Source organism: Podarcis filfolensis, assembly GCF_964270895.1.
Source record: "Podarcis filfolensis genome assembly, chromosome: 15".
NCBI lineage: Eukaryota > Metazoa > Chordata > Lepidosauria > Squamata > Lacertidae > Podarcis > Podarcis filfolensis.
This window is the reverse complement of record NC_139618.1, coordinates 4,913,608-4,939,945: the sequence shown is the minus strand read 5'-3', so window position 1 is coordinate 4,939,945 and position 26,338 is coordinate 4,913,608. Positions and strand designations below refer to the sequence as shown.

Below are 26,338 nucleotides of genomic sequence, written 5' to 3'. Positions count from 1 at the left end.
CCACGGCTTGCGGATAGCAGCCTGTTCTGGGGGCTGGGGTCGGGGGAAGCTCAGGCTTCCCCCGCCCCAGCCCTGCACCGGGTGGGAAATAATTTTTATTTAATCTAATTTTATTTTATGCACAAACCCGGCACTCAGGAGTGTCGGGTACCAAAGGCCTATGTGAGTGCCTGGATTTAGTACAGTTGTGCTGGCTGGGGCTGATCTGAGCTGTAGTCCGGAAAACCTCCGAAGACACGCAGTGGAGAAAGTCAGTAACAGAAATATGGCTTGTGGACATGGCAAAGTAAAGGAAGAGGAAGCTGCAAATTGCTGATGGCAATTTATGTGCCCCACTGCCATCTATAAAATGGCAGCTGGCAGCAACTGGCCCCAACTTCTATCATAGGTAGCTGGCACTGGTAATAGATAGTGTTTGTGTCTTTGTGTGATTTGAAGTAAAAGAAAGCTGTAAATTACAGTATACAAGTGAGATCTGTTGTAGTGCACAGTGTTCTCCCTACTCAGGGCTCCAGCCAACCATACCCTTTTGCAAAACACACTGTTTCGACCCACTCCCCTCACCCTGAATCTATCAGCATTTCCACACTCACTGAGCATAATCAGTCTGCGTTGGGCGGTTTTTGAGCTTCCCATATGCCCCTGGCGTCCCCCCAAATCTGCTGAGTCCTCCCCACCCGTGCTTGGATGGTGCTGTTTCGGCTACACAAAAGGAACCGCATTCAGAGAATGAGTTTGCTATGAATTGTGTAGGTTACCTTCGTTAAAGCTGTCAGGAACATTGGCCACTAAGAGACAGAGGAACCAAGCGCCGTTCTTCACATGCAGCAAAGCTTCAGCCACGTCCACAATAGGCAAGAGCGATGGGAGTTCTGAATTGAAATAGTTTTAAAATATTAGCAACGCCCACCGACAACTTTCAGTCCTGAGAGTCAAATCGGGAGAGCATTTGTGAATACTTCGGAAGAGAAGGAACCTCTCACTGGCAGCAATTGTGGAGTTCCTCCCAGTGGAGAGGAAATTTCATTCTATGCCACAATATTATTATTATTATTATTAATTATTATTATTAGCATTACATTTATATCCCACCTTTGCTCCAAGGAGCACAAGGTGGCCCCCTCACACAGCTTGGGAACAAGTTATTTATTTGGACTCAATCGATTTTTAAGAAGCATTTAAGACTTCAAAGAGCACACACCGGCTTGGAGGATGCAGAGGACATCAGCGGCTTCCTCCAAATAAACAGGGCTCTCAAACAGCTCCGACGACTTGAAAAAAAACTCACAGTTGGCCTCAGCCACCTACAAAGAAAAGCTGTATTTAGAGAGGCTCTTTAAAACAGAACACACACCAGTTGTGAGGCCTGAGAACCAAACACCCAGGGAGGGCAGATGTTCAGGCTTGCGGGATCTTCTTTCTTTGTTTTACTGGTAGCCCAAAATCCATCAACCAACTGGAGGCTGGTGCAAAAGATATAGGCTGAATATTAAATAATTCTGTGTCCAGGAGATTTATTCTAACTACCATTTTAAAAAATCCTCATACCAAACCGTATTATAAATGTAAATAACCCCCACTTCAGAATTCAGATTACATTTATTTACAGCACAATGAATTATACAAATAGAAATAAAGAATCTTCTGTTTGACCTGCTATAATACATATAGTTCTATTTTTTTCTTTTACTGTTTTCCTTCTTTTAAAAAACCTATAACCCCCCAAAAATAACTCCAGTAATGAGATCCATGTTTCAATTTATCTAATGCTTCTTCAGTTGATCCTGCTTACCCTTAAAAGGACCACACCATTTTATATGCAGCTGGAACCGTTCTACCAGATTCCCTCCTATTTATAAAATCAATAAACAAATCCCAGTTTGCCAAAAAAATTCTTGGACCTCTCATTTTGTTTGTTTGTTGTTTAATCATTTAGTTGTGCCCAACTCTTCGTGACCCCCTGGACCAGAGCACGCCAGGCACTCCTGTCTTCCACTGCCTCCCGCAGTTTGGTCAAACTATTACTTGGACCTCTGTCATTCCTGGACCTCTCATTACTTGAAATCTGTGAGACCACCAAACCTGAACTGAGCTCACAACCCTTTCACGCAAAAATCCACGGATGGTTATTTTACCCACCCCAACTTTATTCATTTCAGCAGTACGCTGAAATTTTGTATTTTTGTGCTAGCAGGGGAAGGATCTTGTCATCACCACTGTAAAAAATACAACAGCTGAAAACCCCTGCCAAAGTACTTCAAATCAGTCTGGGCATCTGCCAATCAATTCTTTAAAAAGGAAAGAAAAAGAAGAAGAATCTTGTACAAATTAAGTTCCTTAAGGCAAGGGGAGGGAAGAAACTCACCTTGTTCATAATTGCCAGCAGTTCACTAAGCACAAGACGGAGGCGCCGTGGAGAATCGCTGTGTTCAAACTCCAGGGTGAGGCCATGTTGCAGCTGAGACACCAAGATGCTCTCGCCACTACCCCCTCCAAGCTTATGCCTAGCAAGAGGACAGACACACAGCTGCTCAAACAGACTGAAGGAGCACATCCCCCTCCAGAAATGCCTCACCCAGGGCTAGAAACTTGTGGCCCTCCAAACACTGCTGGGCTACAACTCCCATTATCTCTGATTATTGGGCTGTGCTGGCTGGGGCTGATGGGAGACAGAGTGCACACAGTATCTGGAAGCCCCCTCAGGTTCCCAATCCCGGGCTTGCTCCTTTTAGTTACCTAAGCTGTTGTTCCTTGTTGGCATCCTGTTCCAAAGCGTGGAAATCCACAGACAGCAAGGCTACGATGGAGTTGACAGCTTCCACTCCAGAAAGCAAGCGAAGGATCAGCTTTTTGTCCTGGGCCCAGCCCTGACTCTGATCCGCCGGGGCACACAAGGCCATCCGCACCAAGCAAGGCAGCAACAACCGGAGCTCTGGATCACTCAGAGCCGCTAAGCGCACGACGTCTACTTTCTGCATGGCTTCAAAAGCATAAGGGCTGACGAACTGCAGTGCCGAGCAGTCCGCCATTTCCCCAGGTGACTTGAAACCACAATACCGCAGGGAGCTAAGCGGGCAGTGCTGGGTCAGGTGGCAGTCGGATGAAGATCCAAAATTCCAGGAAATTAACTGTTAGTCAGCAGGTGCTAGTATACGGTTAAATCTTAGGGACCAGCCACTTTAGGGCAGAAGGAGTTTTCAGAGGCAGCAGCCTACCTCAACAGATGCACGTAGACAAAGAAACGGCTAGTTTCATCTCTAAACACAGGCTGCAACTCCCTGTAGGATAAAACAAATCAGGACAATAAGAATACAATGTGCAAAAGTAATACAGGAATGCAGAACGCTCTCTCACGAGTTTATGTCATGAGTAAATAGCAACCACCTGAGGAACAAAATATACTTTGTCCAATTATCCTAATTTTTTAAGGCCCTAGAATAATCTTTCTCTAATTGTTGTGGTAAAGATGGTTTGTTTAGGGTGATTTACTGGATTCCCCTGAAACTGAGATGCTGATGCAAGGGGGTGGGGGACTAAGCAAGTTTTCAAGCTACACTAAATGCTTCCTCCCTGAAGCATTCTGCAGAACTCCAAAGCCTTCTACATTACCCTGACAAAGCTAATAACAGCATAATTTATGCTAAAAGTTTCCCTTGGAAGGTCAGTGCCACATTCTCTCTAGCCCAAGTCTTATTATAACTGGTAATAATAACGCAATCCTAACCATGCCAATTCAGAAGGTGCAATGACTTCCATGGGGCATACGCCCAGATAAATAGGGTTAAGACTGCAGCCAAAGTTTGGACTAATTACAAAAACCTCATATTCTTCCCCTATTTATCCCAGTCACTGTTTCCCTCCCATTTGTCTCTCATGTGCCCATCTGTAGATTGTTAACGCTCCTCTCATACTTTGCAAAGCACCTGGATGGAGCTTTATCAATGAAAAGTTATTTTACAACAGCATTTTAAATGAGCATGCAAAGGGCAATCCCCTCCCTCCTTCAGTTAGGGGTGCAAAAAAAGGAGGTGGGGAAATTAGGCAAAGGCTGAGAGGTAGTGTCGCACAGTGGTTAGAAGGTGCCTTCCCCAACCTGGTGCTCCTCCAGACGTTGCTGAACTACAACTCCCATAATCCCTGACCACTGGCCATGCAGTGGCTGATGGGAGCTGGAGTCCAACAACGCCTGAAAGGCATCAGGATGGGGCAAGCCGAGTTAAAAGTGTTGGACTGGGAAGAGCCACGTTTAAAATCCTCACCCTGCCATGGATCCCGTTGCCTGGTCATAGCTAAGCCAGCCATTGTGCCAACCTGACCTACCTCACAGGGCTGTTAGGAAGATAAAACGGGCAGGAAAAGAGCCATGTGGGCTACCAGAGGAAATGCGAGGTATCAATAGAATATAATAAACTGATAAATAAATGGCACTGAAGGAGCAAAAGCAGAAGAGCGACAGAGGAAACGGGCTGCGCCTAAGGAAAGAACCCAGGCGTCTCAGGTAAATGGAGGAAAAGGGGGAAATGGGAACCCAGGTGTCCAAGCCCTACCTAGGAAAGAGAAGCAGACCCACCTGCCCACCCCGACCCAGAAACAACCACACACCTTCGTACACAACCTTATGAGACACTACTTCCGGCAGCGTAGCGTCATTTCCTCTCAACAGTAGCCGGCGCCAAGCAAGCCGGGCAGCGCCCAACTTCCGGCGCGGAGCAGAATGACGACAGAAAGACCCGCCTTCGTGAGGGCGGAAGTGGCTTCAATCACGCTCTTCTCTATTTCCGCCCGGAGTTCAGTGCTTTGCCCGCCTGTAAGACCGCAGCAAGGGGCTAGCCCTTGTTGTTTATTAATGGTCATTTTAAAGCGTTTATGCAAAAACGAGAACTCTCCCAAGGTGACTTAGAAGGGAGAAATGATTCTGGGCTACAGCCAACATCTAGCATACTCAAGAGTAGACCCATTTAAATTAACAGGACAGGACTTACGTTGCTTCCTTCATTTCAGTGGGTATGACTTTTAAGTTGGACACGATCCCACTCTAAATGTAACAAAGCTAATAAAAAAGAAGCAAATAAATCAGAAGTAGATGCGGATAACAGCTTGTCATCATTTAAAATTGAGTCATTTTATGTTATTAATATAATTTATTTTACACATCTATGCCTTATAATCTGTATAAATGTAATGATAAATGAGAAGGGCAGAAGTCCAGGGTGAGGTGTGGTGTAGAGAGTGGTGGTTGTGAAGATGAGATATCACTCCATTTCCCGTTTATTTCGGAGAGAAAAAAATGTACCTAAGGATAAAGGAGCCACACAGGTTCTTTCCATGTGATGGCTAAATTTGAAGTAGCAAGACACTGCAGGAACGAACATCTCAAGGGATCGTGGTGCCTAAAGCCTAACAGTAGCTGATATTTTTGTCCTCCATTCAGGCCATCAGGAACTTAAAAGTACTTTATATATGGACATAATAAAGGCATATTTTAGCCCAGTTATGGTGGAACCGTTGCCCTCCAGCTCCTATCCATCCCAAGCAGCATGGCCACTGAGCAGGGATGATGGAAACTGAAGATCAACAACATCTTGACAGCTGAAGGTTTCCTAACCCTGTTTTACTCATTGCTACTAAAATGCTGTTTTTAACTTTAAAAATATGATCTACTTTGCCACACTATTTTGAGTAGCCCTTTGTGTTTAGGGTGGCGACTGCCTTCTGTCCACCTTGCGTAAGAGAGAGGATGCAGAAGTCACAATGTGGTCCAACAAGCTATGTTAGTTTATGGGATCCTCTTTCTAACTTTCTGTCACCATACGTCTTTCACGTCTGAGCAATGACAGGAGAGAAAGATACATGAACAGCTTTGCATAAATCAGTGTGTTTTATTCTGCTTTTGCTAGTTACAATCGGGGAAAAGAGAACTGAATCTCTGACTTTTGGGAAATTTTATTCACCTACCATTCTGTGGCTCCACCAAGCATTTCAGGAACATCTCTGTAATGTAACCGGAAAGGGCTCTGGGCTTTTAAAAAGAACTAAGCAGGAGGGACGCAGGTGGCGCTGAGGGTTAAACCAAAGAGCCTAGGACTTGCCGATCAGAAGGTCAGTGGTTCGAATCCCCGCGATGGGGTGAGCTCCTGTTGCTCAGTCCCTGCTCCTGCCAACCTAGCAGTTCGAAAGCATGTCAAAGTGCAAGTAGATAAATAGGTACCACTCCGGCGGGAAGGTAAACGGCATTCCGTGCGCTGCTCTGGTTCGCCAGAAGCAGCTTAGTCATGCTGGCCACATGACCCAGAAGCTGTCTGTGGACAAATGCCGGCTCCCTTGGCCAATAAAGCGAGATGAGCGCCGCAACCCCAGAGTCAGCCACGACTGGACCTAATGGTCAGGGGTCCCTTTACCTTTACCTTACGCAGGATTCTGTGCCATCTGATCTCACATGTGTGGCTGGCTACTTCTTACCTGGTGGCTTTTAAGAAGTGCAGGGCTGACGATGTTCTACCTCCATTGAGGATAAAGCTATCTATATCTACTAGCTATGAAGGCTATGTCTTACCCCCCATCATCAGAGGCGGTGTACTTCTGAGAACAAGTTTCTGTTCTGCTTGTGGGATTCCTATAGGTATGTTAACCACTGTGAGAACAGGATGCTGGGTGAGGTGGACCTTTGTTCTTACCCAGCAGGGCTTCTCTTACAGTCACTAGGCCCCAGTGGCAAGTATTATGGTGTCAGTGTGGTGTGTTGCTTAAGAGCATAGGTAGGCAAACTAAGGCCTGGGGGCCAGATCTGGCCCAATCACCTTCTCATCGGGAATCAGTGTGTTTTTACATGAGTAGAATGTGTCCTTTTATTTAAAATGCATCTCTGGGTTATTTGTAGGGCATAGGAATTCATTCATTTTTTTATTTTTCAAAATATAGTCCAGCCCCCCACAAGGTCTGAGGGACAGTGGACCGGCCCCCTGCTGAAAAAGTTTGCTGACCCCTGCTTAAGTGTGTCCAAGTAAGGCTAGGGAGATCCCAACTCTCAGGCTGCAAAGGCCACTGAGTGGCTTTGGGCCAGTCGCTAGCTCTCTCAGCCTAAGCGAGGGATCAAGTATGAATACTGCCTAGACTGAGCCTAGTGGAACGAAGATTGGATAAAAAAAGGAAAGAAATGAGGGGGAGAAGTTCTGATTCAGGAACCAACCCATACAGACAACTGTCACTTTTAAGGTCATGTGGAGTTGTTGTTTTTAAAAAAACAAAGAGACGTCACAATGAAGGAAGGCTTCATGAATAATTTATTCCATTTGAATTTTTTTTAAAAAGTATAAACCTTTTTTCCATTTCCTCAATCACAATTTGTACAACTCAGTGTTCATGGCATTCTGCAACAATAGTGTTTGTTCCTTATTTTTATTGTATTTTTTGTTATCATAATGTTAAATAAAGAGAGAGAGAGAGCGAGAGAGAGAGACTTGGACCATTAAATGTCACTGCTGAATACGAACTTAAGAAATCTCCTCTTCCTCCCCCTGTTAAAGTGACCCAGCTTTTTAAAAGAACATTTATGAAACCAACATGTCCAGTAACGATGCCACAACTTTTAAAACGCAAGTAAGTGTTTCCAAGGTTCTCAAATCCAGTTTATTTGGAAAACCTACTAATTATACATTAAAACTTTCCTGAAAAGTTTGACCCTGAGGATTAACTTTTTCAAAGTGAAATTTTACTCCTTTAGAAGCAGATGCAAAGAAAAGGGTATTTTCTATATGTGATTTGGGATCCTTAGACTGAAATTATTTTCAAAGGTGATAACATTTTATCATCTCGAGAAATTTATTATTATTATTATATATTTATTTTGTGTCAGGACAGCTAATAGCAGAATTGGCCTAATTGACAAAGCAAGCTGACAAGAAGGAAAACCCAGCCCAAAGCAATGCTGTCTGCATACATGGCTAAGAATTAACAAAATAATAGTCTGTGCCAAAGCTAGCTGCAGGGCACAAGGGCAGTTTGAATAGGATCAAAATCCGAGTGTTTTCCAGTAACACATTTTGATACTGCAGTAAAGACAAAATATGCTTCATTAAACACACCTGTGAGCTTTCTGTAATAATGCAGGGCTTTGAAAAATAAGTTACCAAGAGCAGGCAAATACAAAAAAAGGAGTAAGTTAACTGTGCCATACAGACGGATGTGTAAGATGAGAGGTTTAAGAAACACTTGCAGAAAAGGGTGTGCATCTAAGGCCACAACTGTGGAAACCAAGCAATTTGAACATAAGTTATAGCTCACGCTGGCTAGGTATTTGCAGAAATGCTCCCACCTCAGCTGCCTTCTGACCATCCCTGTGAAGTATGCACATGCCCTGTGAATTGATAAATCAGCACTACTAATGAATTAAGAAGTCAATGAGCCCTGCAAGGCTTTCCCAACCTTGGCCATTTCATCAATTTAAAGCTGTCCACATATCGACAGATAGATGCCCATGTTTTAACTTCCTAGCCTTTTTGAAAAACATGCCAATCCTTTCTATGTTTTAGCTCAAAATGAATTTTCTCTTTTCTGTCTAGGGAGGGGGAGAGACAGAGACACAGAAAGAGACAGAGACAGAAACTGTGAGTTTTAGATCTTGGCAAGCTCTGGCAGGTGGCACTCTGACCCAAGCATTACTTTCATTTGCAAGATAAGACAAGACATCCTACTCTGAGCAGCATCCAAAATCGGGGTAGTCCTACACCAAGGTGATTTGCAATTCTGCTATTTAGTGTTTTGCAAGCCGGAACACCTGTTGTGAGCCTTAACAAAATGACACAGAAATCTCAGCATTTCAAATGGATTCACACAGAAATCCTCAAAGCATTGTGTAGTCTGTATGGGACAAACAGAAAATAGAGGCAGAAGCCTTTGGATGGCTTATAAGGAAGAACTATTTATTACGAAACAATACTATAGCTCAATGGGAATAAAATTAAATAACCTTTCCATAGGTACAAGATAATACCACGTGGGGTTGTGCTTTGATAGTTTTAACCTGAAATGTGCTGGGGATTTCTTCACGATAAACTGTTTCCAGCTGTTCAAACTTCTTTCCTCTGCCATTTACTTGAGTCCAGACAGGTCCGTCAACAGCTAACCCTAACCCCAACATCCCTTGGATGCTTCCATGGCAATTAATTTAAATCTGATTTCTACTGGCATCTTATTCCCTAAGGCCAATTGTCCCACCACCGTGCGATGATTATTTAAACAGGTAAATGGCAGAATCTCTGGGCAACCTGATCTTCCTGAAATGGACCTACTATGAAGTTAGCTCCCTAGTCAACAACACACAGTCCATTCTGGAGTTTTGAGGACTTCTGTGCAATCTCAGTGCTACACCCAAAGTCATGGTCCAGCCAAAGTGCATTTAAGTTCCACTGGTTTAAGTGGGGAAGATTAAGCACACATTTAAAGCTCTCCGAATGAAGTCCCATGAGGCTTGGAAAGTACTTAATGCTGGCTGACTCATTTTCTGCTATAGGCAAATAATTTTAGCACCACTCTTTAGGGAGGTGGAAACATCTGGAGAGTATCTGCCGTTAGCAGATACTTGAATATCAAAGACAGGTGTACACAGAGAGAAAATGCAATGCAATAAACAGCAGAAATGTAAAATGCAATCCCAAATATTTAAAATTTGTATGTGACTATGTTGCACTTACTTTAAACATCAATCCCTAATTTAGGAGGCCAAGTTTTACTTCAAAAAGCTCACCCCAGGGATAAAAGAGATGCAGATCATTTTAATACCTGCACTTACATCATCATATAGTATTATGAGCACATCGAAATGTTAATCACTCTCATCTTGCAACAAAATAGGTGGTTTTTCAGTCAGCATTCTGCAAAATTTTAAGATGAACAGGAAATCTTCATCAATTCTACTTAAGTTGCACACCAAGAAAAGTTGCTACTAGTGCTTGCTGCCGCCACCACTGATATACTCTAATTAGAAATTCAAAGTTTTGTTTTTTCACAGAAAAAGAAATGCTTTCAGGTCTAAATAGGTTGTACATACTTCACATGATTTCAAAAATATCCTGAATACTTGCAATTGCAGTACTTTGGAAAGAAAGAAACTGGGTATTATGAGGGGGGGTTGAAGACTTGGGATACTAGGGCTGCAATCCTAACCCCCTTACCTGGGAGTAAGCCTCACTGAATTCAATAGGACTTACTTCTGAGTAGACATGGTTAGGCCTGCACTATAAAACAGGGTCCGTGAGCTATTATGCCTGACAAGCTGGTGACCTTTGCTGTTAACAAGGCTTCAACAAGTCTGCACCATTGCTCACCAAACCTCAAAGAGCGAAGCTGAGCAGCAGCTGGTGGTGGGAACCCACTTACCCGCAGACGTAGCTGCCGCTACTGTTTCCACGAGTGCTTCCACTCGGGTGGAATATGGTGCCCTAACACAACCTGCAAAATAACGTCCAGATTCAATATTTGTGGATGGAAACACAGCCTCAGGGCAAACCTTGAATGGCGGAAGACCTTCAATTGAATGGGCACAGTAATTCTGAAAGCGGCAGCGTGCAGATATGAAAAGGGGAGGGATCAAAGTGTTGCCTCCAGGAAGGCAAGGAAGCAACTCAAGACTGGATACATGGGTGGAGGAGGAAGACGAAGCCATCGGGTTCACAGGCAGAAGGGAGGAAGAGGTGGGAGTGGCGCAGTTCATGCCCGTTCCCTTGGCGTTTTACCATGCTGGAACCTGGATGTTTATTTCAAAAGGGGGGCCTGAAACTTCCATTACAGAGTGTCAAAACCAATAAGAAGATTAGATTAAGAGGCCTGAGAAAGGGGGAGTGGGAAAGAGGAGAGAGAGCAAAAGAAAGGGGGTTGTTCTCTCATTAGTGGAATCAAGTTCAAACACCAGAATTCACTGAGAACCTATTTACACCATATTCCAATTCATATGCATATCAAAGCTTAGAATCAAAACTGATTGGGTTTTCCTTATTGTGTTTTTTTTAATATAGTAGTATGTATAAAGTAGCTAAAGTTGGGCTAAAATTCCAAACCATAAAAGGAGGACAGCAAGGGTAGCAGTGGCTGCAGTTTCATGGTAATTTAATCCAAACACGGAGAAGGTTGAATGGGATCCTAATGATGAACCCCAAAATACTTGGAAGATGAAAGTGACACAGCTTCACTGAAGGGAAGGGCATTTTTAAAAGGAAGAAGAAGAAGAAGAAAGTGTCGCGATTTCATCGGGTGACACAGATTCTCTCTTGGCTAAAACGCACAGGTGGAAGAGCAGGAGGTCCTTGCAGGAAGCACACCCTCCTTGCTTGAAAAATGGGAAGAGGCCTGAAAAAACTAGTCTCGGCCCCCAACAAAAATACAAAAAAAAATTAAAACAATTTATTATTATTATTATTAATATTATTATTATTCTTTTTTTAAATTCTCACTACAAGTTAAACCACCTAACAATATCACTTCTTTTAATATATTGCCATTATGTTAACTCTGCAAAGGTGTGATATAAAATTGCTGTAAGACCCGGTACCTTTTTTTTCTCTCTTCGATTTTATATAAACACAGTGAACTTCATTACTGTACACGTATAATCTGCAACTACAGCTTAGCTGTAAATCTCCCACACACAATGGCATGGACATTTATATCCCTCCCGCCCCAACTCCTATATTCCCCCATTAAACTGTACATCAAGACCAAATACAAATTTTACTGTCCCCATACCCTCAAACCCCCCCTTACAAAAAAATAATACTCTAAAAGCAAACCTACCGCAACTTTCAATTAAGACGATTACATATATATTTTTAGACCAATTGCTTTAAAGCAAGAAGGCGGTATAAACCTTCTAGGAAAATTTTTTTTTATAAAAGAGGTTAAGAAATATAAGACAATTTATACATTTAAAAACTTACAATAAATAAGAGATGCAGGCATTTTTTTTTTGAATACTAGGTACTATAATCCGATACAAGAACATTGCAGTGTTCCAAAAGCATTCGACAAATTCTGGTTTTTTTCCTTCCTCGTTTGTCTTCTTATTGTCTCCATGCTCATACTTTTTAAAATATTCATTAAACATGGCTGGGGCCTATGGCTCATATACTCTTCACAAATACTGTGACGGGATGGGGTTGGGGGAGAGAGAGAATGGTTACTTTGCTACTAAAAAGATGTGTTATAATACATTTCGACTGATCAATTCATCACTCCAATCAGTCTGGTATAGGCAAAACACCAACAAAAGCAGGGGGCAGATGGAGAATTAAACAGCTGGGTTATGCAGTCCCCACCGCAAGTCAAAACCAAATAGTTGCTGGAAGTGACCAAAAATGACATTCCCCTCCCTCAAATCACAAAAAAATGACTTGCACAGAGAATAATTAACTTAGTCCTGCAGCGAAATAATCCTTTCCCTTTTTGTTGTTGCTCTGGTTGTTGTGTTTTTCTTCTCCTTGCCCAGTTCAGATAAAGATCACAGCATATTCATGATAAAGTTATACAACTGATTCAGCACCACAAAGTGAACTGGGAGACACGACCGCCGGTCCTGGGTCGCAGGATCACAGGTTAGCCAGGAAAGTGCGTTGTACTGTTCCAACACAAACCTGGGTGAAGGAAAGAAGGGAACAAGGACCAGCCAGGAAGTCATTATTGGGAAGGCTTTGCAGTTTTTTCAGCACAGGTCACTAGGATATAATTTATTAACCCACATTTCTGTTAGCAGAGGAGCTTACAGTAAGAGGCAGGATCAAAATGCTTCACTTCCAGCTACCAGGTGTATATAGCAGGGAGGAGCTGCATGCATGGGAAGGTTGGAAGTCCGCCAGGGGATAGAGTAGACACAACCTCACTCAACCCAAGTGGTACAAGGAAGCCTTCTTGAGCTAAAGGGGCCTACTCACAAGAAGTGTGCACAGCTGTAGGTTTTATTCAACTAAATCCTACTCAGAAATAGACCCAGTGAAATGAATGAATGTGGGAGTTTTGAGATATAAAGATATATGTGTCTGCACAATACACACACACACATTACCTGCCCTATTGGTCTTGGTCCATTAGTAAGATAAATTATGAGAACAGCTTCATAAAACAACCTGAGAATTTCTCAGTGCTGAAGGATGTATTAAAATAAATTCAACGTACTGTGCCGTGTAAATGAGCGTATAAGCAAGAGAAAACCACCGGCAGATTGTAGCAAACTGCATGGCTACAATAGCAGAATTGCACCTTTAAAACAACAAATCCTGTATTTTGCATGCTCTCACACACAACTGATGATCATACCTGAGGACATCGGAAGTTTGATTCGAGTCAAGAGGGTGGGAGTGTTTACTGTGAAGTAGCTCGTCCGATTGCACTGAAGGCACATGGAGGTGCAGAGAAGCCTTTAAAAGAAGTCAGAACATACAGTAAGTGTTTATTACAATGCTTTAAAAGAGAGAGAGAGCTAATAATCAAATAATAATTCCTCTATAGGGACAGAGTTTAGAGCATAGCTCTGTGGGAGGCCCTCCTACCAGTGAGTGTCCCCCACAGTAAAGGTCCCCTCTATAACCCTGAACACACACACACACACACACACACTCTGAGTCTTTTCTGGGTTTTGTTTCCATCTCATCCTCTTCAACCAAATGCAGAGAAATCCAAACAACCCCCCCTCCCCAAATTCTCAGGGAAAAAACCAAGGAATGCAATTGTAACCAAGTTTATACTATCACTCACTACATTTACAAAATAGGATGGATGGCCACAGACAATTAGCCAGGGAAGGCAGAGTACAAAGAAATGAGCCAGTGAATAACTTGTGGGAAAGTAGTGGGTAAGGGTCCCCCTAAACTCCTCCACATTCTTGAACACAACAACTTCCCCCTGCTCCCAGGCAATGCCCCCCCCCAGCAGAGGGCAAAGTGCAGTTGCTCATCCTTGCCTCCTGGGGCAGAAATTGGGTGCTCTCTCTAGTTTTAGCAAAGCCGCCCACTACTCAGTTTGGAGCCAGGGCACAGCCTTCAGCTGGTCCCCAGACTTGACTGGAGAAGCACCTGCTCATTGCTGCACTCAGAGCCAGGAATCAGAAGAAGACTTGAGCAAATCCTGAATCTGGGTTCGAAAGGGCAGTGCCGGAATGCTTGGCTGAAAGGAGAAAGAGCATCTTTCCCTCTCTACAGCTCAGCGGAATAGCTAGCTGCTTGGGCGCCCGGGGCAGTGCAAATGACCTGCACCCGGGGGCGGGGCAAGCCAGGGCAGAGCACGTTGCGCAGAACCTCCACAGAGTCCGCAAGCCCCACGTTGTCATTTTGGGCAGCGTGGAGCCTGCAGGTGCCCAAGTCACCGCGTCACTCCCCGGGAGAGCTGTGTGGCTCGAACGCACTGCAGGCCAGGCCCTGCGGTCACCCCCCTCAGTGATGACACCCGGGGCAGCCCGCACCCACCGCATCCCCCTTGCTACGCTACCACTACAGCTCACACCTTAGTGGGACACGTCTCTGAAAGTCTTTGGCCACCAGTGACTCCTCGATGCTGTACCTGCCACTTCCTTGATCAGGCAGGCAGGAGCACCCTGCTGCTTTGAACGAAGTAGTTGGCTGTTAAGTGCAGACACAAGTCTTTCCAGCTGACTTGGTACATACCGAATGCCCGCCTACAAGCCCACGTTGCCGCTACTCCCCCACTCACCCCGAAAAGCTCTCCTGAAACTTACATAATGATACGCAGCGTATGTCTTTTGAAGCACTCTCTCAACAACACCAATCCCCACACCTCCCAGACACAGCTGACAGACTTTGCTGAAGGTTTGTTACCTTAAGAAACAGGGGACACTGATTTTGTGCTTGAGGACACGCCGACCAAAACCAGTCAGGCAACGGACCTGCTTTGGCAGTTGAGACAAAGTAACCAAGGGCCAGCGGTTGCTGTAGGATGTTGGTGACTTCGTCGTGAGACTCCGTTGAGAGCAAGCGATCTGTACCTTGACCCTGGTGCGACAAAACAGAAGGTGGGGAATTGGCAAAGAGCGCACAAGGAAAGCCTTGCTGGATCAGACCAAAGGCCCATCTAGCCCAGAATCCTGTTTCCTGCCACAGCCAACCGCATGCCTACACAAGCAGGGCTGGAGTAGAGTAGGCCACAGCTGCTCATGGTCCTCAACAACTGGCAATCAGAGGGTGGCTGCCTCTGGTCTTGGAGCCTTAATCCCTCAGACATTTGCCAAATCCCTTTTTAAAGCCATCTGCTGGTGACCACCACCACATCTTCAAACAGCGAATTGAACAGATTAACTATGCCCCTAAATACCCCACCATTCAGCTACACTGGTTAATATGTTCTAATGTTAAAAGAGAGAGAAAATCTTCTCTCTCTTCTCACCATACTTAATGCTGTAAACCTCTATATTTCCCCCCCCCCCATTGAAAACAAAAAAGTGCAAAACATTGCAACTCTTCCTCATAAGAGAGTTGCTTCATTCTAATCATTTTGGTTGTCCTTTTCTAGCCCTTTTCCAACTCTACAATATCCTTTTTGCTATGAGGAATGCAGAAGGCAGCACCGTATCCCAAGGATGGATTCCTTTTATATTTGGTTGCCACAATATTGAAATGGGGGTACTTGACAACCCCTGGCCCTCCAGATCAGCACTGAGGCAAACACATGGTTGATTTCTTAAATACGGTTTCTTGCCATAAAACCTTACCTTGCCCATGTCACCTCCATGGGTGAAGTGGGAACTTGGTGAGTGCACAGGGGACCCGGTAGGGGATGCAGGGAGGATGTTTATAATATCAGGATCAATATCAGGATCTCCAGTGTCTAACAAATCAAAGAGCCCCATTCCATCTGCTCCATCTTGAGAAAAGCAACAAATACAACAACAAAGAGTCTGTTAACAGAGAGTTGCTATCATTATGGTTTATATAAAAAAAGGAGAGTACACAATGTTATGAAGAAATTATTTACCCACAGCTAGCATGACATTGTGGTTGGAATACTGGGCTTGAAACAGAGGGCTGCATTCAAATCCCTGGGCACCCATGAAATACATTCAGTGACATTGTAAATTTGGCTGGTCCCAGACAGCTCTTGCTTCAACTGACACTGCATATGCATGCCAAGACACACATGCACACAAACAATTGGCCACTGCCCATTTTGCCTGTTCCCTGTAATCATGGGGTTGAGGTCTAATAGGCTGCTCATAAGCACTCTATCAGAGGACAGTGAAGGCCTAAGTCGGGGGGTGGGGGTGGGACGGCAGTGCAGATACTGGAAAGGAAGCAAAAGGCTGGTGTGGCTGCAGTGAAAAACCTTATGCCTAGGAAAGACAGACTTGTGGGTTCTGGGGGAAGGGTGCTTAAGAAATTGGGGTCAACTAAAGAAGCCACAGGTGCCAAGGAGGATGGGGAAAGCCCCACTTGTGGTCTAGAGATAGAGAAATCTGTGTTTTGTTGGGAGGGCTCAATTTCTATCATCTACAGGCCTCATTTTTCATATCTATCAAGGAAACATTTTTATATGAAAGTATTTGAAGACACACAAACACACACCATTGTTTGTATTAAAGGCCAGATCCAAACCAGTTTCAGTGGTATAAGTTGATGATGCTACTTGCACAGATGCAGACGTGGGAAACACAAGTATATGAGTGCACGACGTATCCTGTGGGGTGTTTAGTTGGGACGTCTGCATATTTAGGGTGGTGCTGCGCCCAAACACTGAGCCAGTTGATACAGAATCTTAAAGAAAGAGAGAGAGATATTTCACTAAATAGTACAGCCAATATGTTTGCTTTCATAGAAGCAACAAGTGAGAAGCATTTCACAAATACCTGGCATGATGACAAAGGATCCCTGCGGTTCGACTGCCACTAAGCAGGCACTGAGAATGCTGGGAGAATCGGCAGTGGAGATGCCACACATCCTGCACATGTCTTTCAGCCTCTTGCTAAGTGACTGCAGATTTCGGCGACTCAGCAAACAACTCCAGTCTAAAGATGAAAGCAGAGAGATTGGCTACCAAGGAAATGATTTTAAATGTAAATGATGGCTAGCTGCTGTCATGTTTAGACCACAAAATGGGTACATTAAAAACTGGATGGACCACTGTATGCAAGCTTCTTTCTTAAGCTATTCCGACCTCTTTTCCAAGTGGAACAGAAAGGAAAAGAAAGCTAAGCTACCTGGCAAGCAAACTGCTTTGGAAATTATTTTCTTTCATCAGTTAGTGACTATTCACAAGGCTTTTCCTATTTCAGGTGTTAAAATTGCCAGCAGGGGCTAAATCCAAATTCTCTGCTGAAACTGAACAGGTTGCAGTTTAGATGACAGAAAGCCCCTTTTCCCCATGCCATAAACACTCCACCCCCAAAGGAGATTACTACCATATGTATATAATTCTTTGATCTCAGGGGCCACTCTGTTCTCCAGACCAAGGATCCTGGAGTAAGGAGTAGTCTCCCCAAAAGTTCATTTTGTGACCCCTGCATTGCTTGCAACAATTTTCTGTGGCAGTAAGGGCTTCACAGTTATAGAGCATGCGTGCCTAGTCACATTTATAGATTCTATCCAAAATGTGTGTGTGTGTTATGTACATTATTAAATGTGCCATTTTTGTTCCATATCAAGCATTTTGGCTAGAGAGGGGACAAACTTGCACAGAACGTTGCATCTCCATGGGTGACAAATATCTTCAGAGATGTTTCCATATTACCTTTTAGCTCCCCGTGGCCTATTCTTCCAAGACGTCCTATTACAACTCTCCAAGGCAACGAACTCATCTGCACGAGCCCCAGGCACCATTCCCAGAGTTTCTGAAGACCAAGTCTGCGAGCAGACCCCTTTTTCCTACGAGCCCTGGTAGGAAATAAAGAGTCACTAGTAAACAAATCCATGAACATACCTTCCAGCTGTTTTAAGACTGCTCCCAAAGAACATTTAGACACTGTTACACTTCAATATTTGGGCAGCCAGGATCAAGACGGGGGGAAGATTCTGTACATGTTCAAAAGGTGCAAGATCCAAGCAGTAAATCAATGCATCTACGCCTTCTTTATTTAATTACTTATACCCTGTTTTTGAAAATGAGATGCTTCTAAAAAAGCTTTAAAAAGTAAGAGTAGGCACGTGTGTGTGTGTGTGTGTGTGTGTGTGTGTGTGTGTGTGTAAAATCAAACACCCTTCAAACATGCAGTAAAAACATTATCAGCATAAAAATCCATGAACCATTACATGAATCATAAAAAGGTTTCCAGGGAAGAAAGTTTTTCTAAACTTATCTAAATACAGGAAATGACTTTATGAATTTCACAGCCCTTACCTGTTAGGTACATCAATGTTGATAATGCAGGTTTCCAATAGTTCTCCATATAAATCTGTGCACGATGCAAGAAGCCACCTTTGATCATGAGAGAGACAGTAGCCCACGAAAAGCACATTGTATTTCTGCCCAGCCTCTCCAAAGGTTTCTCCCAGCTCTGTCTGTTTATCTTTGACAGGAGCCAATATGAAAGGAGGGGCATACAGCTTAATACACTCTGGTCTCTGCAAAACACACACAAAACAGAACACTTAAAACCACAGGATTACTTGTCCCACAGAATAGCAGATCCCCATATAAACAAATGAAACAGAATTGTGCGCATGCACACAGCATCAGTTTTGCCTGAGGGATAGGCGCTCACTGACACACTCACACTATTGATACGTATCTCATTCTGCCAGTGTTTTTCAGAGGTTTACCAGATTTCATGCCAACCAACTCATGGTTCTCACTTACTTCTGGACTCCTGAGCGCCATCTCCATTGCCAAACCTGGGCCAAACCCAGTTAATGTTTTCACATTGGTCGACGTTGGGAGTGGCCTCCGGCATTGCGTGAAGGCGGAGAATGCCAGTGATTTTAGATGCTGAGTGTAGATCTGCCTGTCTTCGTTCTTGACTGGTTGTAACAGATATTGACAAGGAACAAGCTAAGAAAGTCAGAGAGGGAGGAAAAGGTAAGTAAGTATACACTGCCCAATCTGATACCAGTATATAGAAGCATTAAGACAGAAACAGCCTTCATGCCAAAGAAAAAGTAGCATTTGCACCAGTTTTGACTCTGGGCAACATCCTATCACAATATCCTGTGCAACCAATAATAAATCAATATAATAAACCAGGACACAGCCATGTGCGTGGAATCATAGTATCATAGAGCATAGCTCACAAGATGAGGTCAACATCAATGACATGTTGGTACTTTCAAAAAGAGCTAAGCAGCCAAAGAAATTTATTTAATTCTCCTGTTCTGACCTGAATAGCATTTGAATTAGGAACCTTAAAGAATCACACAAACCACCCATAGCCACTGTAGAGCTAGAGCAGGTTGCAAGTCCAGCCATCAGAAGGTAAAAAGGCTTCCAAGGACTACTGTGGGCAAACACATTAAGCAAGAGGCTGCCTTTGGCTTTCCACATCACAGAACCAGCTTACCTGAACAGAAACGATGTTTCTGATGTTAGTAGGGAGATTTTGGATCATTTCAAGAAAGCAACGGAGAAGACCCAGAGTCCACACGCTGGAGGAGTTGCCCTCCTCTTTCTTCTCATACGAGAAAGGGTCAACAATGTAAACTACGATGGCAGGTGGGTAGGTGACTGCGTGGGAATCGCCATCAGTGGGGACTCCCACTTTGTCACGGTCCATAGTGCTGGAAGCAGAAAGCAAGCAGACATAAGAAACAGAAAGCTTCTTCCTTGTATGGGCCGTTAAGTGTTAAGACTGTGTTATGTGTTCACCAATTATCTGACTTCTTTTCACCCAGCAGAGAAAGACTCCCATCTCCAGTATTTTAAGGGGAAGTATTTTAAGGGGAAGCCGTCTTTGCGGCTTTTGGGAGCCATCAGTACCTTTGCGGCATCTGCAGCTAATATACCTTCCCCATCAATTATCTCAGGCTTATCAGAGCACAGCAAACACATTACTCACTAACAAAAGGGGCACAAAGGTATTAGGCACTCCTGGCACCAAAGGGTAAAAAATTAATGCAGGCATCCTTCAGAGATGAGTAACCATTGGTACAATTACTCACACTGTATTTCCTCAATTTTGATCAGAAGTTTGCTGGATTTAACAAGAGTTGGAACACTTGACCTGGAAGTAGAAGGAAGCCTAGGGAATTCAATCTTTGCAAATTCCACATTGCAAAAATTAGTGTGTGTGGTACTTTGCAAAGCAGAAGAGCACAGGCCTTGCCCCAAGGAGCTCACACTCTAAGGCACTGGAATACTTTCAAAATTTAGCTGCTCACGTACAGTCCTTGGTTGATATTGGAGACTGTCATAGCACAGAAGGAAGGATACACTTTGATCTGTTTGGGCCAAAATGCTGCTAGCTACAAGCTAAAGCTCAGACAACTGCCTTACTTCTATAGTGTGGTTTTAATGACAGCAAGGACACCTGTTCAAGAAATCAGATTCCTGCAAAAGGGATGCCAAATTGGTGGCATATTTTCTCTCATCTTACTTGGAAGGGAAGTTCCAGCAAAGTCCCCAATCACCCCATTTTGCTTTAGGGATTAAGAACCCAGCATGGTGCAGAGGTCAAAAGTGTCAGAATGAGACCTCAGAGTCCCAAGTTCAAATATCTATCCAACTATGAAGCTCACCCGGGTTACTTTGGGCCAGTCACCATCTCCCAGCCTAAACCTACCTCACAGGATAGTTGTGAGGATTTAAAAAAAAATAATGAGGGGGAGAACCATGTGTGCCACCTTGAGCAACTTGGAAGAAAGGCAGGATACAAATGGAAGTGAGTACATTAACTGATAAATCATTCTTTGCCGTGTTACCTCTCTGAAACTTCTGAGTGCGGCTGCGGAGGGACTGACGGGGCTTCCCCCGGTATCGCTGCGGATGGCGGCTGTTGCTGCTGCGTCCCCACCTGCCCGTTCTGGACTGTTGCAGACTGCGTGGAGAGGGAGGAAGGAGTAGTAGTGTTGTTCATGCTGCCAAAAGGTGGAAAGGATGAAGGTTTGTTCGCTGAAATCCCACCGCCTGAACTGGAAGAGGAGGATGAAGTGGCGGTCGTGGTCATGGTGGAACTGGCCGTGGTAGTGGCAGAGGTGATGGCACTGTTTGAGTTCATTGGGACAGCATTACTGGGAGCAGACGAAGGGGTGGATGATGGAGTAGAGCTGCCTCCAACCTGAGGCGGGACTGATGTAGGATGGCTGGTGGGAGGAACTAGGCTGGACTGAGAAAGCAAGGAATTGTCCAATGGCTGTGTAGCAAGGTAAGGACCTTAAAACAGAAAAGGAAAAGAAATTAACCAAACCTTCTGCTTCTGCATTAATGAAACTTGACATCATATTCATTTAGATAGAGAACCTGCCAAACTCTAGGTCCTACACAGGGGAAAGAGAAGAGATACCTATTTCCTGGGGGATGATAACCTTCCATGAAATTATTATTATTATTTATTTAATTTGTTAAGTCGCTTTATCTTGTCTAGGATAAGCCGAAATGATTTACAACCAAACCAAAGGCAGTCTACCAATCTTCCTTTAAAACACAAAAGTGCACCAGAGCGTCAAAGGTTTTCTAGGTTGAATTCTCAGTTCACACAGAACACCTCTCAAACTCAGCAGTGCCCACAAACTGACTTTGCATCCATAAACATGACCAGGGCTTTTTTTCAGCCAGAACTCAGTTCCAGCACCTCTCAGGTGGGTGCCATTGCCATTACATGAGAACAAGATTCATGGTGAGTTCTGGCACCTCTTTTTCTAGAAAAATAGCACTGAACATGACCACAAATGCTTGGCATAGGTCTGGGTGCTGGAGGGTTTGGGGGTGGAGTAAGTAAAGAAATAGATGTGGAAAGAGTTCCCCAAGAGCAGAAAGTTAGAGTCAGAGGCCAAGGTGACTACTTCATGTTTTTGGCTCCTGAAATATGATTGACTGAAAGCCCCAACAACTACTTATGGTTCACTTAATGTAACTTTGCACTAACAAGATCAAATTAGATTTCCAATCCCTGTAGCTGGACAGAACATTCTGAACCCTAGAAGAAAACATAGCTTCCTCTGTCTGATTTAGCAACCCACCGCTAATATGCAAATTATATGGGTCAAGGAACATGGACAACTTGCACTGTACCAGATCGGAATTACAGTATGGGTAACTTCAAGCATGGGAGCTGCATTTTTTGCATGCCAGCATCTCATCAGCAACTCTGTTCCAACCACTTATGTATTGTATAACCACAGTGAAATATTTTTACAAGTGACGGCTTTAGGGCAGGGATAGCCAACCTAGGGCTCTCCAGATGTCGCTGGACTATAACTTCCAATATCCTGGACCAGGGACTATGTGGACTACAATTGATGGGGGGTGAGTCCAACAACACCTGGATGGCACGATGTCAGCTATCCTTGCATTAGGGGAAGGAAGTGGGGGGGACGTACCCAAATCGTATCTGCAGACTTGAGCGTACAGTTTGAGCCTAGAAAATGATTCGCTGTTGGCGTGAGCTGCCTGGGAGAACCACTCAGCGACAGACTTCTCAGAAAGTTTGGTTGAAGCAGCAGATCCGACTCTCATGATCCCGTCAGGCAACAGTTTACAGATGGGTCGATGCTGGCCAAGCCTGCAGGACTGCAAAAGAAGAAGCAGGCACCAAACATGGTGAGTGGACAAATATTTTGACAAGTGGAGCGCAAGTCTAACATATGGGACAGTGTCGCTTTAATGCATTTGGCAGAACACCACGAAGCCCACAGCACCTCAATGCATTTTTTTGGTTTTGGTTTTTAAATGCTCTTTATTAATTTTGCACGTAGTTTAGAAGAAAGACAATAAATCTCAATGTAGTTTTGCCTCCAGAAAGCAGGCAAGAGTACCCAGATCCGTATGCCTTTTCCAGATCCATGGCATTCACTGCTCCTGTCCCAAAAGTGCCCAAAACTGGAATCTTTGTTGACAGCAAAGAGCTTCAACTAAACATTGCAGCTTTTTGCTCTGATGCAGCTGTCAAATCTCCCCCAGAACTTTCAAGCTGTTCAACAGTGGAGCGGTCTCCCTCAGGAGGTTGTGGACTCTTCTTCCTTGGAGGTTTTTAAGCAGAGGCTAGATGGTTATATGTCATGGATGCTTTAGCTGAGATCATGGATGCAGCCAAGATTTATGGGGGGGGAGGGGGACTGAGCTGTTCATGACACGACTGGACAGGTAGTTAAGTATTTTTATTTACTTACTTGGTTTAGGGGGGCAGCTGTCGCCCTGCCCCCCCCCGCCTACACCTATAGTTGCGATTCCTGAATTGCAGGGAGTTGGACTAAATGGCCTTTGGGGTTCCCTCAAATTCTACAATTCTATGATCCTCAAGCAAGAGAGTGCAGAGTTGACCCCCTGAGGTCAGTCATCGTTTTCTGTTATGATCGTAACAGAGAAAATTGTTTCCCGGCTTCTTGTGTGAATCTGCAATCTGTACACATTGAGGTTATTTTAATGTCTTTTTATCATCTTGAGTTTTGTTCTGGCTTGCAGCCAAGGCAAATAAACTTGGACCTGAGGAGTAAGTACCACAGCTCCCTGCTGCTGCCTATGCTGCAGATTAGCAACCCATGGTATAAATTAAGCTACAAGGCATAACGTCATGAAGCTTGCCACAAAAAGATGCCTCTACTGTTCTTCCAGGGAGGCTGCCATGTTAGAAGGCTGCAGCAAAATCAAAAGACTGTTGTTTTGGACATTTTTCTTATAAAATACATGATTCAGTACCCTTATATGTTTGCCCTACAGTTTATTCAACAGTCTCCATAAAGTTTAATAATCTCAAGCATTTTGGTTGCAGGTTAACCCACAAAAACAGAGGTTTACAGTTTTTTTAAAAGCAGCCTCATGGCACCCAAAGAACAGCAAATTAGTGGTCCTGAGCACACTTTGCCTGATGCATACAAAGTTTCCCCCAACTATAGATAGAAGGAGGGGAGAGTTGTCATAAAATTAAGTCAGAAGACCTAGTATTTTTTTTTTTAAAAAAAAAGCATGATCCTTTCAGGAACGGCATGTCAATATAAAACAAGACTAAATCAAAAGAATGAATGATCCAATCAGTGCAGGTGTGACTAAGTCCCAACTGGTAAGGAACTGGCAATCGAAGATGAAAACACACACCAAAAGAAGTGATTGAGCCGCTCCTACCCTCTTATTGAGCCCGAGTTGGATGGTGTGAAATCTGCCAATGTATTTCAACTCAGCAGGCTTGACCCTGGAGTCTCCTTTTGAAAGTGGCCATACTTTCAGCAAATGTTTCAAATCTGCTACTGAACTGCCAGTGAAAGAGAGAACTACTCACACTAACTCTGACTGGATCTTTTTTGCTTTTTTAATGGGATTTTATTTCTTTTCTTTTCTGCTCTGCAAAGTAATGGCCTGGTCTTTGCAAAACGCCTTAATAATACTCTGGGATGAGGAGAGCCAGACCAGTACTATTCTTCTTTCCTGAAAGCATCAACGTGGCAGCACATACTAATTTTAACAATTATTATTGCTATTATTACATTTATTGCCTGCCCTTCACCAGCAGGCCTCAGGGTGGGTTACAACAACTTAAAATTAAAAACAGCTAGAAAGTATTACAATCGCTGGAATAGGGTTGGCTCTGGAAACACACGTTTTGGGTGTCAAAAGGCCACCCTCTTACCCTAACAAGATTTAGTCCAAAAAGACAGCGTGGCTACCCTGTTACATTAAGTAAGCTCTTTTTAAAAACATTATAAATCCTTGAGCTGGGCCGGGTGTGTGGGTGTGGGTGTGGGTGTGAGTGAGTGTGTGCGCTCAGATAAAGTAATTGTGGCTTGCCAGAGTATTCAGAACAGCCTTGCCATAAAGCTAGTTGCTAACGACATCCTCTTTTCTTTGGCTTCTGTTAAATGCAGGGTAAGACTGGCAATGCCTTGGAATAATGGCCAGACAGCACCTTGCAGGAGCACAGGGAAGATTCAGTAACCTGGAGTTAACAATGTTTGTAGCCTTAAATGCAGGAGGGCAGTACATAATTTAACCACTTGATGGCATCTGCATGATAAGGAAACTGCTACTTAAATGAAGCCCTGCTAAAAGGAGATGAGCCTTTTATCTCTTTCTACCATCCATTTTAGCTGATTTGTTGAGATAAGGTCTGCAGGAGGTTTTAAGTGTCAGCTGGAATGCAAAGTTGATAAATGGCACCATTAAGGGGGGGGTAGGATTCCTTCTGAAGCACTCCACGCAGGGCCTCCTTCTCATATTCCCTTACCTCATATATTGCCGTGAGATCCCGAAAGAAGGTCTTTGCTCCGTTCAGCAGCGCTTCATTCTCTGGACACACCACAACGTAAGCAATGTCTCTCTGAGATCCATAGGGTTCCAACATCAGCCTCTCCCAGTACGGTAAGGCAAATGGGGACAGCACCAGGAAGTCGTAATCGTATCCCAACAAAAAAGTTGGAATGGGCAGTGGTTCTGGAGACTCATCAGTTCCTGGACAAAGAAAGGGACATTTTTTTCCATATATTAGAATGGAACTGGAGTGCAACAGTGCACCCCCTTCCAGATTCAAGGGAAGCAACTGCCGAGAGAAAAATGAGATGCCAGATGTCTTCTGGAGCAAGTTAATTCTCAAGCCACTCCTCCTAGTACTGCCATCAAAACAGAATTGGCCCATTCTGTCCCATCTGATCTACCTTTTTTACTACTCTGTTCCCTGAAAACAAAAGCTGGACGTCCACGGAGTTAAACAAAGATACCAATATGCAAAATCCTGCAAAATTAGTCTAAAGCCGGAGGTCTTAAGTAGTGATCTGTAAAATACTCTCCAAACATTTCTAGTGCAAAATTGGGGACTGGCATGTAAACAAATCAAGCAGCAAGTGTGGCTTCCCTCATACAAACAAATCCAAAGTACTGGGCTGAAGGATGAAAGTTTGCTTCCTACATCTTGGGAGAACTCATGAAGGCCTTGGTAGGAACAAAAGGATCACAAATGAAGATTCACAGTAAGACTCCATAGCTCAATTCAGACATCACTGCCATATCACCATCAGAAATACACTATTGGTTCACACACCCCACATCCTTCCCTTCTACACACCAATTCCCTCCTTTACTTAAAAGTTTTCCTTAATCATAGTTGCCCATGATGCCCTATCTGGGCAAACTGGGTGTAACCATACTTTTCTTCCAAATCTGAAATGGAAATCCACTTCTACCTAGGAGTTTCTTCTTATTTGGAAACATGGAAGGGGGGACAGAATACAGCGGTACCTCGAGTTACGAATGCCTCAGGTTACAAACGCTTCAGGTTACAAAC

At 43.9% G+C, this 26,338-nt stretch overlaps 2 protein-coding genes across 6 annotated transcripts in view; both read right to left on the bottom strand.

The window, feature by feature from the left end:
* Positions 1-4,715, bottom strand: part of INTS2 (integrator complex subunit 2) — a 30,689-nt gene extending 25,974 nt beyond the window's left edge. For 2 of the 5 annotated variants that reach the window (XR_014541899.1, XM_083587457.1), the window contains exons 1-5: positions 4,603-4,715; positions 2,737-3,278; positions 2,366-2,504; positions 1,202-1,304; positions 759-872 (exon numbers count right to left, since the gene is read on the bottom strand). Coding sequence is in view for 4 of the 5 variants with exons in the window: in XM_083587457.1 (XP_083443583.1) it covers positions 759-872; positions 1,202-1,304; positions 2,366-2,504; positions 2,737-3,029 (649 nt within the window). In the remaining variant the exon portion in view is untranslated. The other 3 variants (XM_083587460.1, XM_083587458.1, XM_083587459.1) reach the window with 3 other exon arrangements.
* Positions 4,716-7,262: 2,547 nt separating this feature from the next.
* MED13 (mediator complex subunit 13) overlaps positions 7,263-26,338 on the bottom strand; it is a 103,098-nt gene continuing 84,022 nt past the window's right edge. Inside the window, exons 18-30 of the mRNA XM_083587373.1 lie at positions 25,286-25,509; positions 22,452-22,641; positions 20,835-21,285; positions 19,478-19,694; positions 18,781-18,972; positions 18,322-18,545; positions 17,716-17,858; positions 16,835-16,993; positions 16,554-16,742; positions 15,704-15,855; positions 14,814-14,987; positions 13,300-13,400; positions 7,263-12,620 (exon numbers count right to left, since the gene is read on the bottom strand). Of these exons, the coding sequence (XP_083443499.1) occupies positions 12,488-12,620; positions 13,300-13,400; positions 14,814-14,987; positions 15,704-15,855; positions 16,554-16,742; positions 16,835-16,993; positions 17,716-17,858; positions 18,322-18,545; positions 18,781-18,972; positions 19,478-19,694; positions 20,835-21,285; positions 22,452-22,641; positions 25,286-25,509 (2,549 nt within the window). The 3' untranslated portion in view covers positions 7,263-12,487. The remainder of the gene's footprint in view (positions 12,621-13,299; positions 13,401-14,813; positions 14,988-15,703; positions 15,856-16,553; positions 16,743-16,834; positions 16,994-17,715; positions 17,859-18,321; positions 18,546-18,780; positions 18,973-19,477; positions 19,695-20,834; positions 21,286-22,451; positions 22,642-25,285; positions 25,510-26,338) is intronic.